Raw genomic sequence first — 19,099 nt, 5'->3', positions numbered from 1 at the left:
CTCAATGTAGGTAACTAAACCAATCAAATCAATTATTATTTTAAGATTCAAAGGCGAGACCCTAAATTACTATGCTATTCGTAACTACTGAATCCCCAACTTCACCATACACATTAATTTTGCTTCAGGATCTACAATTTTAAAAAGCAATTCTTAATATGGTGTTACTCTCAAGAATACCACCACTGCTACATAAAAAACATATATGGTGTCTTGCGTTCAAGGGCTACAAAATCTCATCTCAACTTCTTTCATGTATTTTGAATGGACACATACAGTGCAAATATACTTCATTCAAATGACACCACAAGCTCTTCAACTCTTGACATGCAGTACATAATGTGAATTCACAAAGTTATGGCCTCTTCATGAAACAGATTTTAAAACCTCTCACCTTCTGAAAAATATAGAAGGACGGAAATGTGCGTGATATATCCAGCTTAATTAGTTCCAGGCTGGCCTCACGGTCAGCAACAGACACACCTGCATCTGCAAGTAAACAAAAAAAGCCACTCATGAAAATGGATAAAATATGCTATTCTATAGACATTTCTTTAGGAGTCAATATGAAGTCACACATGCATATGCAGAAGGAACTTCAGGAAATTGTCAGTGTTTAAAACAGGAGAGAAAAAAAAGTTAATTCTTGTTCTCTGAATGTACTTCCTCCACAAAGCCATATTGTAAGAGTTGCATACCTAGGAACATACTGAGAGAACTTTTTTGAAAGCAGAAAAGGAATACTTGTGGCACCTTAGAGACTAACCAATTTATTTGAGCATAAGCTTTCGTGAGCTACAGTTCAGCTCACTTCATCGGATGCAACTTGCATCCGATGAAGTGAACTGTAGCTCACGAAAGCTTATGCTCAAATAAATTGGTTAGTCTCTAAGTTGCCACAAGTATTCCTTTTCTTTTTGCGAATACAGACTAACACGGCTGTTACTCTGAAACCTGTTTTTTGAAAGAGAGGCTGTTTAGCTTACAATAACTGGAGTTCTTTTAGATGCCTTTCTCCACATGGATCTCACTGTAAGTGTATGTGCCCCCTACGCATGGGGACCTAGAATATTTTAGCCTGCAATGTCTGTTAGAGGCTGCGTACCCCTCCTTGCACACCCTAACTCCCCCCACCTCCAAGACAGGAACCCCTCTAAGGCATGCTACAGATGTTTCTTGAGCCCTTGTAGAGAGCATCCTAACTGTAGAGCAGAGGTAAGCAACATTTCAGAAGTGGTGTGCCGAGTCTTCATTTATTCACTCTAATTTAAGGTTTTGCGCGCCAGTAATACTTTTTAACGTTTTTAGAAGGTCTCTTTCTATAAGTCTTTAATATATAACTAAACCATTCTTGTATGTAAAGTAAATAAGATTTTTAAAATAAGAAGCTTCATTTAAAACTAAAATTAAAATGCAGAGCCCACTGGACCAGTGGCCTGGACCCGGGCAGTGTGAGTGCCACTAAAAATCAGCTCGCGTGCCACCTTTGGCATGCATGCCATAGGTTGCCTACCCCTACTGTAGAGGGATGGAAATGCTTATTCATAGCATACAAGATCTTAATACCATCAGTTCCATTAAAATCAGGCTCATGTAATACCCAATTGGTGCTGCAGGCTGAGGAAGCTCTTTGGCACCCTAATCCTTCCCTGCCGCAAGTCTTTGAGATCACTGCCTCACTTCTGTGTCCAGAAACTATATAAGTATCAGATCAGTGAAAAATCAGGCTTTTCTTGTTTCTCCAATTTCTCAGCAAAAAACAAAAAAACAAAAAAAACAGGTTTCTGCCCACTGATACCTGGAACATTCCCTTATTTTTTAAAATTGATCAGGTCAACACAAGAAAAGAAGATTCATTACAGTAAGTTCTTGCTGCCTCGATCCCCTCCTGCTCCTCCCTGTCCCTGACCTCCCCCACCACCCAATTTGCAACCTCCATGTTGTATTATGCCCCTAAACTGCCAACTCCTGTTGAAAATCAGTTCTAGAATCACATGGCTAGAGTCACACAACTCCTATAGTAAGGCTCTGGAGGCAATCTCATGAAGGAGAACCAGAATTAACAACAGCCACTTTACTAATCCAGAATTGTCCCTCTAGTAATTCAAGAATTGCCAACTAGCTTTTTCAATTGGTTAGCAGCAACCACTAAGAACTGTTTGACATCAAGATACCACACGGCAATCTGCTTAAAGACAGGTTTCAGGAACTGCACTGTCGTGAAAGCTGGAGTATATTAGTTTTAAATAAATTAAGTAGAATGGAAAATTAATATTAATTTCTGTAACTCATTTCAAGTTGGCTCTTAACAGTGGTGTTTTTTTTTTTTAAATCTTCCTGGACTACAAAAAAAGTCACTTTGTGAAATTTCATTTTCTCTTATTAAATGTGTATAAAATTCAGAGTAAGTAAAAATTTAAGTTTCCATTAATAAATGTTCATCAGTAAAATAAATACTGTCGTAGGCGGTAGCCATACCTGCCAACATTTAAAAGCTAGAAAGTTATTTGAGGAGAAAAATAGAGAAAACTTGAAAATACATGAGATTAGAAAAGCTTTTGGAAAGATGTTAAAAGAAGATTAATATTTTGCTAAAAGAATTAAGGCCAATCTAAATACATAAAGTAAAATCTCTGGTATTTTCTGGACTTCTCTACAGAATCAACTAACAGATCTTCCTGCTCTTGAAAACATGGGGGGGGGGGAGAAAAGGGGGGTAGAAACATACTTCAAGTCCATTTGGTTTGGACTTCCCTTGTACATTTATAAGAAAAGCAACATAAATACAGTATGAATATGTTAAACCAGAGCTAGAGCCCCATTTTTCCTTTTTAAGAGTGTCAAGAAAAAGCAACTGAACATTCTCCTTGAAAGGTGATACTACTAATAAAAAAAATTAAATCAAACTGGTGGTGGTAATACAGTGCAAAAACAAAAAAGGATATTAAAGTCATTTAAACATGTATGCCAAAGATAATCAAGCTTCGTGTCATACTCATATACACAAAGATTTTTAAAAACAGTTTGCCTCAGATTAGTCACAGATGTTGACTGAGGAAAGCCTGAGTAATTTACTGGCAAAGAAAATTTGGATGGTCTAAGCAGAAATGTGGACAAAAATATTTTCACATGACTGCTATGTTTTTGAGCCTGCGTGTTTTGAAAAAAACAAAGTGACTGTTATGGTAGTAAACATTTTATTAACCTCTACAAAAACAGTACCCCTACTTAAAGTACAACAAAACAAAAATAATTTTATGAAATGACATTTTATAGGAAAAATCTCAGTAAAAGCAGCACAATAAACCACCACTTATGGCAAGGATTTTTTCAACAATAAAAGTAAGCCATCCCCCGCAACATGTAACTGAAGAAATTTGGGACAAAATTGGAAAATGCAGAGGATTTAAAATTACACAGATGTATGTATATAAACAAACGTTAATATCCCCATTTTATAGATCTGAGAGGGCCAAAAGGGTCTTGCGGTTAGGAACCAGACTGGGACGAAGACCTCAGGCAAATCACTTAATCTCTTCATCTCTCAGTTTCCCATCTCTAAAACGGTTGCTAATACTTTCCCATCTCAGGGCTGTAGTAAGGACGTCGTCGTCACTGGATTTTCAAAGACTCAAAAGGAAAAACATTAACTTAAAAATTAATTTTGACATTAAGAAACTGCTCCCGCCAACATGTCTTTTTGCAGGCACCTCTCTTGGCCTGGGGAGTGCTAGAGGGTATCCACTCGGTGACCTGCTACAAGAAAAAAGCATCAAGGACAAACTGGACCTGAACACACTGAAGGTTTTAATTCTCATCTGAATTGAACCTCTGAGCCTTCAGACATTTGCCCATCTGTATGTCAAACCATACAAAAAGCCCTGCAAATCATGTTTGGTATTATCATTGTAAGAACACACCTTCTATATCATTCTCTGAATTTGTCTCACTGAAGCTTTTCCATCGTTCCTTGGCTCTGGATAAGAAGATTTCATAGAGTTCTGCAAAACAACATAGCAAAAACATAGCCAACATACACAACCATAATGAAAAATAATCAAATCAGAGCTCTTTAGCTCTGGTCTCTATTGCCCCTCTCCCCCCGAAAAAATCTATAGTCTAGGATCTTAAAATGGGAAAATCCATTAGATGAGGTTACTAAAATTTCACTGCATTACACTTTTACACATATAGAGTTCCAGAGATATCTACTGTATTATGCTTTGTTCGGTGATGAATATTCGAATCAATAAAGAAACAAAAATCCTTGTTTTCATTACACATTTATTGAAACAAACCCACTTGTAAAAGCACAGGAGTACTGTGTCCAGTTCTGGGAAAGATGTGGACAAACTGGACAGAGTCCAGAGGAGAGCAAAAACAACGATAAAAGGTTTAGTAAACCTGACCTCTGAGGAAAAGTTTAAAAACTGGGTATGTTTAGTCTTGAGAAAAGACGACTGGGGGAGGGGGTCAATAAGTCTTCGAATATGTTAAAGGCGGTTATAACGAGGATAGTGATCAATTGTTCTCTGTTCCATGTCTTGTATTCTCATACTTCCTTAGTCTCACCAAATTTACATGTCTTATGTAAGGCTCAAGAATTACTATCACTTATTTTTAGAATGAAAAGCTAGTAAATTTACTTTGAAGTTTCCATTAAAAATTGATATTATAAAGAACTTGTGAAGGTGCAACCAATCAGTGTTTGATTGTACACTGCTTTTTACCCCTGAAGACGTGTCTTGGCCTACCCAAACTGCTACTTTTACAGCGTTTCGGATTGGGAAATTTATTTTTTATTTGCAATTAAAAAAAAACCACACACACACACACACACACACACACACACAAAACTGTCAGGCAACTGAACCATCACTCCTCTTTCCTAAACATTGGCATAGTATACCAGAGCTTTTCCTCTATGTCGTGTCTTCAACAGAATTTAGAAGAGCTATTCTACCTGTCTTTTAGCTATATAAAAAGAGTTTATTTGCTGTGTTTTATTTGCTATTCACCAACAGTCCATAGCATCAGAGCACTTTATTAAAAAAAACCCACAAGAACAAAAAACCACACATATACCAGGCAGAGTACTCATTAATAGTATATACAATATATAAGGAATAGAATAGCACTTAGTTGGACATTATACTCTTGCAAACACTCATTTTGATAGCCTTGGTTAAATGCCTGATGAACTGAAATAGTTTTGAAGCAGGTCAATATTTAAAACTTGTGCAATGCATAAAATTTTGTAAAAATTGTGTGAATGAAGTTAGCACCAAGTTTTAAACACAAGTCAGCCTTTTTATTCCTTTTTAAATGAGCTGGAGGTCATTAGAGCAGATTATAACCACACTCATTTAAGTACATATTATTCAAGCATTCCCCCTGCCCACACAAAAATCACAAATACCTAAATTCAGTCTTCAACTTAGATTTTTAATTACTCTCATCCACAAGTGAAAAAAACATTCCTTTATGTATCTTTGGGGAAAAATGTGTCTTTATACGCAAAAGGTGTGCCCCAGAATAAAAAGTTGTGCAATTTTTGTATAGTAGTTACATAGCAATGAAAAGAGGTGTTTAGAATGGAAACAAAAAGTCCTCATAGCTCACAAAGGACTCTGCTTATAAGGCTGTGAAATATTATTTCTATAATAAATACATCCTAAAAGGTGTCAGTGGTTTTCTTCAAATCTGACTTTTTTCTTCATTTTAAAAACTGTATTAAACTCATTATATTCTGACCTTTTTAAAAGAAAAAGCTTTATATAAGCTGACAACCATTCAGTGGCAAAGTGCAAGATTTCTGATTACCTGATCTGTAAAAGGGATCATCCCCCCATATCAGAGACAGCAAACAAAGGAAAGAAAGGGGGGGTGGGGAAGATAGGTATACATTTGGATAAACAAAGTAAAGAATTGTGCATAAAAGTATGTATACATGACACGCACCATGAGTAATATTTAATTCATTTCCTATAGCTAGACTCCAGACCTTCCCACGAACACTTGGGGGTAACCCCTGCCACCACAATTCTCGAACTCTTCGGGTAGTACGCCTAGGGGAAAACAAAACAAAAAACAGGAAATTTAGCAATTTCTGTTTCCTGACCTCACTGAGCAGTTTAGCAGTAACATAACATGCTACTACCCAAGTCAAAATTTGAAGCTCTCTGCTTATGTTCTTGGACTGAAAAGGGTTAAGGCCACAATGCCTAGCAGCCCACTGTAAGGAACATCTCATGTTGCTATAATAATTCTTCATCACATCTGAGGCACTAATGATGGGATATAAACTTTCTTTGGCTAGTAGGATCAGTCCAACATATGGTCAGGAGTATGGAGAAAGAACATGAAGTTGGTGGTTCCTCTATGTTCTAAGAGGAGAAAAAAACCAAACCACATTTGTATTAGACTTACACTAGAAAAAACATTTACTCACATGCCTTCCCAGTTAGGTAATATTTCATTGATCCAAATCACCATAGCACTAGCAATATTTTCCTCTTGCTTGAATCGTTCTTTCATTATTCTTTTCCTTTTATGTGCTTCTTTAATTTCTAATGTTAAAACAGACAACGTTTTAATGCATGATACTATAGGAGCACTGAGTTAGATAATTAAATATTCTGATAGTCTCCGGAAAAGGTCAAAGCTAAGAGTTAGACATATGAAAAATACATTTGCATATGAACTGCTTCAGAGACTGAAAGCAGGGATTATCAATTAGTTTAAGTAAACTCATTTCCCTAGAAGACAAGTCATGTACAAATACATAGGTCTTCTTACATGCCTCATTGTTAGCTTAAAATGTAGTCCTGCTTTGAAAAGTGACTATAAAAATAGCAATGCAGTGTTCCACGTTTACTGTAGCTAAAGGATTTCCATGTCAAATGTACTCAGTTTATCATAAGTGTTTTTCTCCAAACCCAACCACGCAAATCAATCTTGGGTCCTGAGACTCAAGCTGGCGTCTATCCTTTCATAGATCACCCCCCAAAAAGGGTCAAATTGGGAAGCAGGGTGAGGGTTTAGATGCTCTTGTGACACAAAGCAATCCAGTCTTTCCACCACCTAATGCCATGTTTCTTCCTCCATTATAGTCTGTTTCCATGACAGCAGCATCTTTCTCAATGGTTTTCTTATATGTCATCTATTGGGTTTCCTCTTTTCCGACTTCTCCCAGGTAGTATCCAATCCAGGGCTTGTCTAGGAATACAGTTTTTTGATATCTGTACAACCGGTCTAAAACAACTACAATCTTCTTTCTCAAATAATTGTCTTTACAGTCTGCTGGCCAGTCCTTTGTGCCATATATCAGTTGTTGGTTACTTAATCCCACCAGCAGACACTAAGTATTCTTCACAAGCATCTCTGATGGAATGGATTAAGTTTCCTGTTGTAGGTTTCTGGCATTTGCCAAGTTTCAGAAGCAGATAATGTGAGTGTCACAATGGCACCACAAAACTTGATCTTTGTTCTTGTGTGAATCTCGTTGCTTTTCCGGATAGCTGCTAGCATTGAAAAAGGCTCCACTTGCCTTCCATTTCTTTATGGAGTTGGCCATCGGCACTAACTGTGCTTCCAAGATACACAAACTCGTTAGCCATGCTGTATACTTCATCATCACATCTGTACCATCACTGCTAACTCCTCCTTCAATGATCATGACTTTCATTTTCTTCCGGATAATTCTTAATTCTACTTTGGTGGCCTTACATTTGTCATTGGTACTGGTCTTTTTCATAGCATCATCATCATCATGTGCCCAAGAGAACACGTCATCTGCAAAGGAGATCCTGAAGTTTTCCTCTACTCCATATAATGGTTTCTTCCTTTTATGATGCTTTTCACGTCACATAATCTATCACAATGCAGAAGAGGAAAAGTGATAAAATGCATCCCTGTTGTGCTCCAGTGACTATATCAAATCAGATAGTCTCTCCATTTTGTCCTTACACAGCATCTTGAACTTTCATACAGCATCCTGGCCCATGTCATGATCTTTCTAAGAAGCCCATATTGTCGCAAGACCTTCCATAGCAACTCTATAAATGCAGTCCAAAGTTTTGGTGAAATCTATAAAGTTCAAGATTAATCTTCTCCTGTAAGCAAGGCCTCTCTCAATCAATCTCAGGGTGAAGATGTAGTCGGTACACAATCTTTTTGGTCTAAAGCCTACTTGCTCAGGATGCAGTTTTTCCATCTATGACTGTTCCCCCCCCCCCCCCCCAATAGTGCACTACAGAACACTTTTCCAGTATAACAGCCGTGTTAGTCTGTATTCGCAAAAAGAAAAGGAGTACTTGTGGCACCTTAAATTGGTTAGTCTCTAAGGTGCCACAAGTACTCCTTTTCTTTTTCCAGTATAGAAAGTAGCATTATTCCTTGCCAGATGTTGCTTATCAGGGGTTTTCCTTTTTTTGGAATTTGTAGATCACACCTTTCTTCCCTCTTCTGGGCAGAATTCTCTCCCTTAAACTGTATCACAAAGGGTATATTTTTGCATGAACTACCACCTCCTCCACAGCTTTACACATTTTAGCCGTGATCTTATCTTGACCTGGCACTTTGCCATTTTTAGCTGCTTCTTGTTTCTGCTCCTGAAATTTCTAGCAGTGAGATTTAATTCTTCACATCCATTGGAATTGTTGGCCCTGGCTAGTTGAGTACTTCATTAAAATATTCTCGCCATTGTTCCTTTTGTTCTACTTTCATTAAAAATCTTCCATCTTTTGCTTTTATGATACCTCCACATGCTGCTTTGACTTTTTTCTTTTCTGTCAAGCCATTCTCTCTTATCTTTCCAATACAACTTCTTTATCTTTCTCTACATACCCCTGTTGCAGCATGCATTGTTGTTCCTGCTGTCATATTGCTGGTGCTTGCCTCTTTTAAAAGGGGAACAGAGACAAAAAGCTGAGATTCTGGAGCAAACGATGGCAGCTTAGAGGACGTGGTAGTAAAACATTCCACCATGTACCAGCCTAGTCCAAAAGTTCTGGAGGAAAAATATTCCCACAACTGCATGTGCATCCCACTATCTTTAGTTTTGTAAATAACCATATGTTTCATTATTCTCCACTGGAACCTAAAAAACAACTCTGTTAAGATTATTTTGACTCTGCTGAGCTAATGAGAGGAAGAGCACAGTAATAGCTCATTTTTGTCACTGAAGTTAGCAGATGTGCCTCAATATGCACAAGGAGCATATCTGTCCAGTAAGAAGGTACTATTTTTAGTCACTTTTCGAAGCAGACACTCCCTTCCAGCATGTGTATTGTGTGCAATTCCATATAAACAATCAAATGGCTGCTCTTTAACACGCTAACATTTTGCTTTCATTCTTGAATATGGAAGAGGTGCCTTGGTACAAGTTAGCATATAAAAAAAGTATTTTTCTTTTGTTTTGGGTTTGTTTGTTTTAAGGTCATGGGAGATAGTCTTTCTTTACAGGATATGATTACGAAGCAGAGATAGAAACATTGCTACTGCCTGTTCAGCCATCATGCGCTTTGCCAATCAGCAGATCACAATCCCAAGATAACTCTTTGTCCAACTGTATTCAGAAAGCAACTGACGGTTAGTCCAGTGGCGGCATAAATACTCCTGAAAGAATAGTGCCCAACATCTACTGCTGGTTTTCAAAATTTAAAAAACTTTAGAGGTATGGGATTTCTCCTCAAGCCATATGAGTGGCAATCTATTTTTAGATTACTGCACAGTACTGCATAATTTGATAAAGTGTTTGCATTAAAATAACCTCAGACGGAAACTACTGAAGAACACACACACATAAGCAAAAGCTCTCTTCTTACAGCAAAGTCTTTGACAAGCCAAGAAATTATATGTTTTAGAAGATGTTAAGCTTATCAGAATTGTAATTAATCTTCGGAGAAACCCCACAGGACTTAAGTCATCTACTCAAAGATTATAGGTTATTACCAAATTTCCAAGTTAATTAAATAAAGCCAGTAGTTTGGACCAACAGAAATCTGATTAGAATGAATACAAACTAGAAGCACTCCTTTAGCACGATTAACACTGCTATATACAAAATGTCTAGTAAAGCGAGTTCTACACCATGTTCTGCCAATAGCATGTTTTTTACCTCTATTGTAGCTGTATGTCCTGAGCATCTGAATTTACAGTAGTTCTTACACACTGGAGAATTCCATCAATCACAGTGTAACTACAGTAAATTATAGCTAGAGCATTAGCAACAATAGTGAAGTTTAAAATCCAAACATCTGCATTCTAAACCCACTTTCAGTTATTCAGTTTTCTGAAACTTTCACCTATTGGGATTCAGTTTAACAGGCTCTCTCTTTTCCAGGAAGAGGACTCTGGTTTTGCTTAAACTTTTTTTTTTTTTTTTTTTTAATTCAGTTATTCTTGATTGTACAAAGAGCAAAATTATTTTCCTGTGATAAAAAGGATCCACTATCTTCCTCTCCTTGTTTTGTTTTTTAAAGAGGAAGGTCTAGCACTGAAATGGCTCATGGTAAAATACTGAAGTTTGGCCTTGCACTGAGATGTGTTGTGGCACTGAAGGAAATGGTATTCTGTTGAAAACTGACCTGGATTCAGCTGTGTTAAAGCCATTGATCATTTAGCATATTCAGCTGAAGTGTCACAGTTTGTTTTTAACCGCTTTTTATTGAAACTGAAGGTAAGCTATGCAGTACACCTTATCTAGTGTGCACTAGAACAATATGCATGAAATGCTGCATTTTATAAAGTGTGCAGCAGGCCATGCACAGTTAATAAAAACAAGATCTGCAGGAGTCCTCATCTTATGCAGTGTACCTTTTGCAAGGGGTACAGTGAATGGGGCAGAGTTCTGCAGTCCCTTGCCTTAGTCACTCTGCATCTTTTAGATATGCAAGGTATGGAGACCTACCCTCTGTCTCCATACATCTTGTAGGGTAACACTTTGCAGGTCCAAATGAACATGGGGGGGGGGGGGTGGGAGGGGGCGCTCCTTAACATAGGATAGGACAGGGCATCCTAATAGTGTCTAGCTTTTCTTTTAAAAAAGTTCTAGGAAATTAAAAGCTACATTAAAAATTTACATGGTTAAGCACTGATAAGTCAGAACTGCCAAAGTTCAGTATACACAAGTTTAACTCGACCCCTTGTGTACACATTGTGAACACTAATATTTGATTTTGTACAGCCTTTTAAAGTACATTTTGTTTGGTACACAGGCTCTTGTGTTAGTCACTGTGCATTTTCTACACAAATTACTCTCATGGATTGACACATAATAGTACAAGATGCTACACTTGTATTTACGGCTGTAGGAAAAATATACAACCATATTTTATCACCTGAGAAATAGTAAGCTATCAGAAACTTAGGGCTTGATTCCGCAAACACTGCATTCACATTCTAGAAAAGAACTACTGGGCCAGGAGATTCCACATAAGACAAAGGGCCCCAATTCTTATTAGGGGTTTTCCGTGCTATTGCAATGGAAGTTATATGTAGTAATAATTTTGGTTTATTGTGACAGGCCCACCGACAGTGGGGGGCAAAGGGGTCAATTGCCCAGGAGGGCCGCAGGGCTCCTAGGCACGCCCGGGATGGTACCGGCAGCGGCAAAGGCCGCCAGGCGGGCATGTGGAAGCCCTAGCCATGCCAGAAAAGCACAACCAGCGGCAGCTTGCTGGGCACCAGCCAGCGGAGAAGCAGTACCACACGCACCCACACACTTCAGTAAATGCCATTGTCGCTTCACATATTTGTATCTTAAAAAAATATCTAGCAATATTCAGGAAGGCATCTTTGGCTATGACTTTTTCAGCCAGTTCAGTATATCACGATCAATAAGACTGGTCTCTGTCCAAAGATGCAATGCATGCACATGCATACAAATGACTTTTCCTCTCAAGATCAGATAAAGTCCAATATTTTTCCTAGCAATGAAAATGTGTGTTTATGTTTTATTCAACTTCCTCTTCCATAGTATATGTACTGTATGTGATCCTTCATATCCCATAAAGAATTAATTTCATACCAGGTAGTTGAAGGTTGCTATCACATCTCTCCTCATTCTTCTCTTCTGCAGACTAAATAAGCCCAGTTCCCTCAGCCTCTCCTCATAAGTCATGTGCCCTAGCCCCTAATCATTTTCGTTGCCCTCCAATTTCATTCTATAATGTATTTAATTTAAATATATAATTCAAAATAACAAATTCTACATCTTATATTTAGGCTCACAATTTGTTTAATACTGGTGCCATAACTGGAAAAAAAAGTTAACTATATCAAGCAACGCCACAACTTACATACAGTGGGTTCTAATGTGCTATCAATAGGATAAAAAGTAGTGTTGTAAACCTCAGCCATCACTTTCTAGTGGGCCCACTGACTGTTCTTCCCTGGGGCCCGGAATGGCTGTCGGTGGGCTTCATTGTGACAATTCCCATACCTACCTATATGACTAATTTAAAGGCAGCTCAATGGCTTTTAGATACTATCTTGTGGTTTACATATTTAGAATAATAAAGTTTTGTTTGGAGGATCCACTGTTATCAAAAATAAAAGGGGGGTGCAAAGGCGAAGTCTTTGATAAGCACATGGACAAGCTGGGGTTTGCATGCATGTGATCTTTGAAGTTCCTTGGCATCCCCAGGGGTGCATGTGCCCTTTTGAAGATCTGGCCCTAACAAATAGTAATTGTGATGGTGGCACTGGGGTAGCTGGGAAGATTTAAGTACCTAGAAAGTTTCCAACTGATCATACTGCACAAAAAGTTAAAACAAGTTTCCACTTAAGCGTTGGAAACTATATTCAATGTAAGAATTCACTTATTCACAACAGTGATGAAATTAAGGCTACAAGTTGAGACTGGTGGTCTGGTTTAAACTGTGAGTGTGCCTGTGAGTTCTGCAGCACATGCGTAGTATTAGCCCAGAAATGTAGTCTTTAATGTAAATACTGGCCTAGAAGCTAAAAATGTCCTTATTCTCTCATTTTTGAGATAGAAGATAGAACTGTATTACCATGGTTATAGTTAGCTAACATACCTCGTTTTTTTGCCTCTGCCACCATTTCATCATACTCTTGTCTGTGACGTAAAGCCTCCTCTATGGATTTGGCAGGAAGATTTCTGAAAACAAGTCATTTCTGAATTCAATATATGGATGACATTCTGGACCATTTCAAGACAGACTGACTGGTTTCTCTCTCCTTTTTAAGGTGAATTTAGTGATTATATTAAGTGTAGGAATAACAATAATGGAAAATGAAGTCCAATATGGTGAAACATTTGTATATAAACAATCTACCAGACAAGTATTTTTGCATATATTGGCTCTTATCACTCTCCTCACTGTTAGTAAAGAGACTAAATGACTTGCTCAAGATGAAACAGACTATGGCAGAGCCAGGAACAGAATCCAGGTCTCCCGAGTGCCAATCCAGTTCCATAATTATAAAATCATCCCTCCTCTCAACCCAGCTGCTGAAGAACAACCTCCAAGGTAGAGAAGCTCTATGTCATTCAATCACTGCTCTCTGCTAAAATTGGTAATAAGTTTGCCAAACACTACCACTTGCAATGGCATTTTGCATGTGATGTACACAAAAATATACACTAAGAACAAGATCATCACTATAATGCAATAATCCGGAACTTCCATTAAGACATAATGTTGTATATTACTGTAAAACTTGGTACTTCACTATCAACTGCAGGCCCTACATAAGTCAACATATTTTAGGTCTTGCCAATAAGCTATTTTTGTCATCACATGTACAAGTAATACTGGTTAAAGCACAGGGTGAGAAAGATGCATTCTGGCAGGCTACGAAAACATCTGCTAGAATGGCCTTCATGAAGCTGCAGAACTAATTTCACTGAGGCATGCTTGAAAGTCAGGGATTCTTTTACTAGAAAACACACACTTCTGGCTCATCTAGAACAAAGTTATTTTAACTTAGTGAAATTTCACGTTCTCATGGAACCTTTAAGGTCATACAAAAAGCTTTGTATGATGTTAAAGACTCATTCTACACTTCCTGTTTCATGGTTCAGTTTCATTAAGATGGATGAATCCTGAGGATTTTTGTTCCCAGATTGAGAGAAAATACTAGAAATTTACAGTCCCACACCACTGATTGAGCTTGCTAAACTAAAATATTCTAATAAATGGTGGTAAAAATTTCCCAAAAAGAGATTTAATATGAAACTGCATAAATGCATGCTAGAATTTTTTCCATTGATAATGAAAGTTAAATCAGCCAAGTGATGGATTAACTGAGTCTTAATGATTTGAAACTCATAAGAAAATTCCTGCAACTCAAAGAATTCAGCACACACACACAAATCAGACAACTATATATTGCTCCCTTAACTATCATTTTGTCAAATGTCTACTTCTCATTTGATTCAGTATTTCAAAGTTAGTGCTGGCTCAGTGGCTTGTATACTGTGGCGTCACATGGTAACAGCACAGTAGTTTAGAAAACCTCTGGTTTCCTAGTCTTTTGAAAACATTTTAGAAATTATCTCAGCCTCCACAGAGGGAGGCAGAGGGTTGATCATATTTTAGCACACCCAAATGAATGAAAACAATATTATAGTCTGAAGACAGCCTTAAGATAAATGCTGAGCAAGAGTAAATGTACTGGGCAAGACGCTAGATATAAAGGTTAACATGATATCTTGCATTCCTGCTTCAGGAAGGTGAAAGTCTCCTTTTGCTGGGCAAGAAGCAGCATGGGTTTGATTACCTCTTGATTCCTTTATTGTCAGTGATAATTAAAAACTCAGACTTCAAAGCTCTGAGAGGAGAATGGGGTGGGGAATTCAGTAACAAAACTGCTAATAGCTCAACCTCGATTTCATTTTGGCTACCCTTTATCGACAGAATAAATATAACTTTTAATGTGACTTTTGAATAAGATTTGCTATAATGAATAGAAAGATGAAACTTATACATGTGCCAAAAATACAATCAACTCGTGTATTTACAAATAAGCATTGATATGCGGGTATATATTAACAAGTAAAGATTTTTTTACTGGGGGTAGAATGCACTTACATGAAACATTAGTATTGCTTTTAAACACTGCATCACCAATTTTTAAACTTCATGAAACTGTATAAGACTTTAATATATTGTAACGGGTGAAGGAGGGCTATCTTATAGAAATTCTCTTAGTCTATAAGGGTGGCGGAAAAGAAAATAAATTGCATGAGGTATTTTACCAGAAGCAAGTTCCCAAGCCACTTGCAGGCTAGAAAGTAGGTAGGAGCAAGTTCACCCTGCCAGAGTCAGAACCCAACATATTTAGGTGGTAAGCAATTATCTTGTATTTCCTGGCAACAGCATCTTTTTACCATATGCCATAGTTACATTTTTTATCCCCAAAATTAGGCTCTCATGGGGACTGGCCTCAGACTATGCTCAGCAGACAAGCATCCATGCTGACACCCTCTTGGTGGTCTAGCAAATAAAATATTTTAGGAACCAAGCAGTGGAGAAATGGGGTTTTAGGAGTGGTCCTTAAGAGAATCTTTTATAAAGGAGTCTGCAGAATGAAGAGTTCTGAGAATCAATGTCACAGGCAACTACCTGACAGCACTACAGGATGAATATATAGGGAAAAACTTTTGCTCCATTGACTTCAATGGAGCAAAACTCTCATTGACCTTAATGAGGTCAGTATTTCACCCAATTATTTAGTTAAGGTCTCAGATTGAGTAATTTATAAAGAAATTGTTCCAGTTTGAGCAGTATAGTACCTTGAGAAAGAAAATTGTAAACAGGACATCTAAATTATTTAATTTTTGCTAGGTTGGTAGGCAGGAGGGCATGTATGTATATCACGTTATTATCTACTTCATGGCAGAATTCACTACTATACTTACGACGGTCGATCTTCCAAAATAAGAGCAGTAGTTGAAAGTGGTTCAAATACAAAATTTTTACGTCTTGTTGCCTGGGGTGGAGGTTTACATGTTCTTCCTGTTCGTGCTTCATATTCCTAAGTAATGTTATTAAAAGAAAACATTAAAAACTCCAAAATTTCAAACTTCCTTATAACTATGGGACATGTTTTCAGAATGAATCAATGAGGAACTAAACACATTTCAGCTTTAAAATGATTTACATCAAAGGAGATACTGCTATTTCATGACTATTAGGAAGTGGAAACTAATGAGAAGGTTACATTTCACAAATTAATATATCTGGTTACAATAGATCAATGATTACATTCTAAATATAAATCTGTATTCGCATGCAACTGAAACTATAAAAACAAGTGTAATGTGTTTTACAATGTTAATTGCAGTACAAATATTCTATTGGAGCAGTCATATGAAGAATTACAAAAAGTACTAAATTAAGATGAGTCTTCTAGTTCCCTTCCTCATTTTTATTTTCCTTTTCCCCCCTTAATGGCTGCTGCTGTCGTCTGTATGATGTTGCCCTTATTTCTGATTTCCACCTTTTCCCAACATACTTTTGAATACCCGTGAGAAGGATGTGCTCTTGTTGTTCAAATTTAATTATACAACACAGAGTAGTACTGTAATCAAGGTCTTATATCATTCCATCTGTTATGGATGTACATGTTTTAACTTGTATCATCCTTATGACTGAGAATGAAGTAAGTGACTTCCTAATTAGACAATGTATATTTAAAGGGCAGGAGGGGAGACATTTAAGATACCCCAGTGCAACCTCAGATACCCACCCTTAATTGACTTCCAAGTTACCCCGTGACTCATTCTTACGTACAGATTACAATTCAAGATTTTTCTATGTGAAAGCATTCAGCTTAAACCCAAATGACATTTACCTTATACATTCTCTTTATGCCAAAAAAATAAATGCTGGCTTCTCCTCTCTAATTCAGTTTCTTTCACAAGCTGCAGTTTAACAAAAACAGAATATATAGGGGCGTTTGTTTTTAAAGAGGAGAATAGAAGGTTAAGTACATTGGAACCAACTGTTAAAATAGGCCTGTTCTCAAGATGAGCCAAGAATCTTGTCCAAACTCATATGAATAAGTTTAAAAAACTAAGTTTATTCCTGTACATATTTCAGCACTGTCCACTTTCAGAAGTAAAAAGAAATGTTTTACACTGAATTTCCTGAAACAAAAAGAATCTGTATCCATTTCCTACAAAAATATATCATAAATGTTTTATTTAGAAATAAATAGCAAAATGGTAAGTGATAAGCTGCTGATTAGGCAGCTGTATCTGCCTGATCAAGTACAGCAGTCTGTTCCAGAAATTGTTTCCACCTGAATTTCACACACTACACTACACGGAAGAGCTTTTTGTTTATACCTTTTCACTACTAAGTATTTATATCCGGGAATAAAGGTGGTTATTGACTTGGCCTATATATTCCATTCATACAGGACATTTATTCTAAAAGGTTATGAAAAGTGAAAACAACTTTTAAAGTTATCTGTATAACAACTTAAGTCTTATAAAAAAGTTACCATGCAACCTCAAGACTGTAAGGAGCTACCTGAAACCTTTGGATAATGTACAAGATGGAACAAAAATATTGTTCACCATGGAGTCACGTAACTCCCACTTGTGGTCGACAGTAAAGCGTCTGCTAAGGGAGTTCACTGGTATGTTCTGGTTCCCTGGAAGACAAACTGTCAACACGGTGACTTGATTGGTCACGCATCAATTCCATAGTCTGACTGCTTCTCCGCACAGGGGGGTGGTAAAAGATAGCCATCATTTGTCTGACATTATGAAGGTAATCTGATCTTCAATGAATAGGAGAAAGGTCTTGCAAGCCTTTAGGACTGCCCACAATTCTTAACTATTGATGCACATCGTCGACTCTCAAAATATCTAAGTGACCTGTGCTGTATGGCTCTTGTCCATGTGAGCTCCCCAACCTAAAAGAGACACATCTGTAATAATTTTTTCCAGTGAGGGGGAAAGAAAAGGAACATCCAAGCATACCTGGTGTGGATTCTTCTATCATAGAAAAGACTACATAACTATGGCAGGAACAATTACTATGGCATTCTTACAGCGTTGATTTCAAGAGTACACTGTTTGAAGCCACACTTGCAGGCAATGAAGATGGAGTCTGGCAAACGGCATTACATAACTGCATAAAACCATATGATGCAGGAGAGAAAAAACTCTGGTGCTTGAAGATGGTCTATGGAGGTCATTCATTGCCTGGAACCTGTCCACAGACCTCTGGACCTCCCTGGGAAAACCCAAAACATGAAGCCATGATTCCGAGTGTATTACAATGACAATAGCCACTGCTCTCAAAGATGTATCCACTGCTGATTGAAGAGTGGTCCTGCCAACCATCTTGCCTTTTTCCTATGAGAGCCTGAAATTGAGCTCTGTCCTGATGAAGCATGTCTATGAAGTCTGAAAATTGGGAATAGTTTAGGTAATCATACTTAGCCATCAGTGCTTGGTAGTTGGCTATCCTGAACTGAAGACTGGTAAAAAAAACCCAACTCCTTCCTAACAGAGTTGCTTGCCTTCTTTGTCAACTGGAGTAGATCTAATGTGTTGCTATCTTGATCTCTCTGTGGCAGCCTGAACCACCTAAGAATTAGGAGAAGGATGAGAAAAGAAAAATTCTACCCTTTGGCTGGGACAAAACATTATTCTGCCCTTTTATGGATGGGAGACAGTGCCAGTGGCTGAGGTATGCTAGACTGCTCTTGTTGACTCCATGACGACTTCATTAATAGGAAGTGCTCTTCTTCTGGAAGACTGAAGGAGGTCTGATCGCTTACATTGAGGATCCTGAACTTCCTCAAGAGAAATCTGTAACTCCCCTGCAATTTGACATAACAGATCCTGGAACTTCTTATTGTCACTGGGGGATATGGAGACATTAGAGTCACTGCTTCATCTAGAGAAGAGGACAATCTTGTCAATATCAGAGGAATTGCTGGATCTGGCACATAATCATCTTCAATGGGTTCAGGAGGAAGCTCTAATTGACCTCTCGTTAGGGAGGGGAGGTTGTTTAGACTTCCTAGAAGACTGAACCAAGCTTATGGGATGGTACAGGTCCGAAGGTCCCCAGTCTGGCCAATAAGATGGGTCAAACGCAAGTTG

The 19,099-nt window shown here is 37.8% G+C and overlaps 2 protein-coding genes across 3 annotated transcripts in view; both read right to left on the bottom strand.

The window, feature by feature from the left end:
* The window catches only part of TNKS2 (tankyrase 2), a 299,288-nt gene that overhangs the window by 86,836 nt on the left and 193,353 nt on the right, over positions 1–19,099 (bottom strand). The window lies entirely within an intron of this gene.
* TBC1D12 (TBC1 domain family member 12) overlaps positions 1–19,099 on the bottom strand; it is a 95,224-nt gene that overhangs the window by 8,764 nt on the left and 67,361 nt on the right. For both annotated transcript variants that reach the window (XM_074959060.1, XM_074959061.1), the window contains 6 exons: positions 15,893–16,008; positions 13,044–13,126; positions 6,452–6,569; positions 5,962–6,068; positions 3,921–4,001; positions 395–489 (listed from right to left, as the gene is read on the bottom strand). In XM_074959060.1, coding sequence (XP_074815161.1) covers positions 395–489; positions 3,921–4,001; positions 5,962–6,068; positions 6,452–6,569; positions 13,044–13,126; positions 15,893–16,008 — 600 coding nt within the window. The remainder of the gene's footprint in view (positions 1–394; positions 490–3,920; positions 4,002–5,961; positions 6,069–6,451; positions 6,570–13,043; positions 13,127–15,892; positions 16,009–19,099) is intronic.

This window comes from Natator depressus, chromosome 7, assembly GCF_965152275.1.
Source record: "Natator depressus isolate rNatDep1 chromosome 7, rNatDep2.hap1, whole genome shotgun sequence".
In the NCBI taxonomy this organism is placed as follows: Eukaryota; Metazoa; Chordata; order Testudines; family Cheloniidae; genus Natator; species Natator depressus.
Note: the sequence above shows the minus strand (reverse complement) of the source record. Positions and strands in the feature narration are given on the sequence as shown.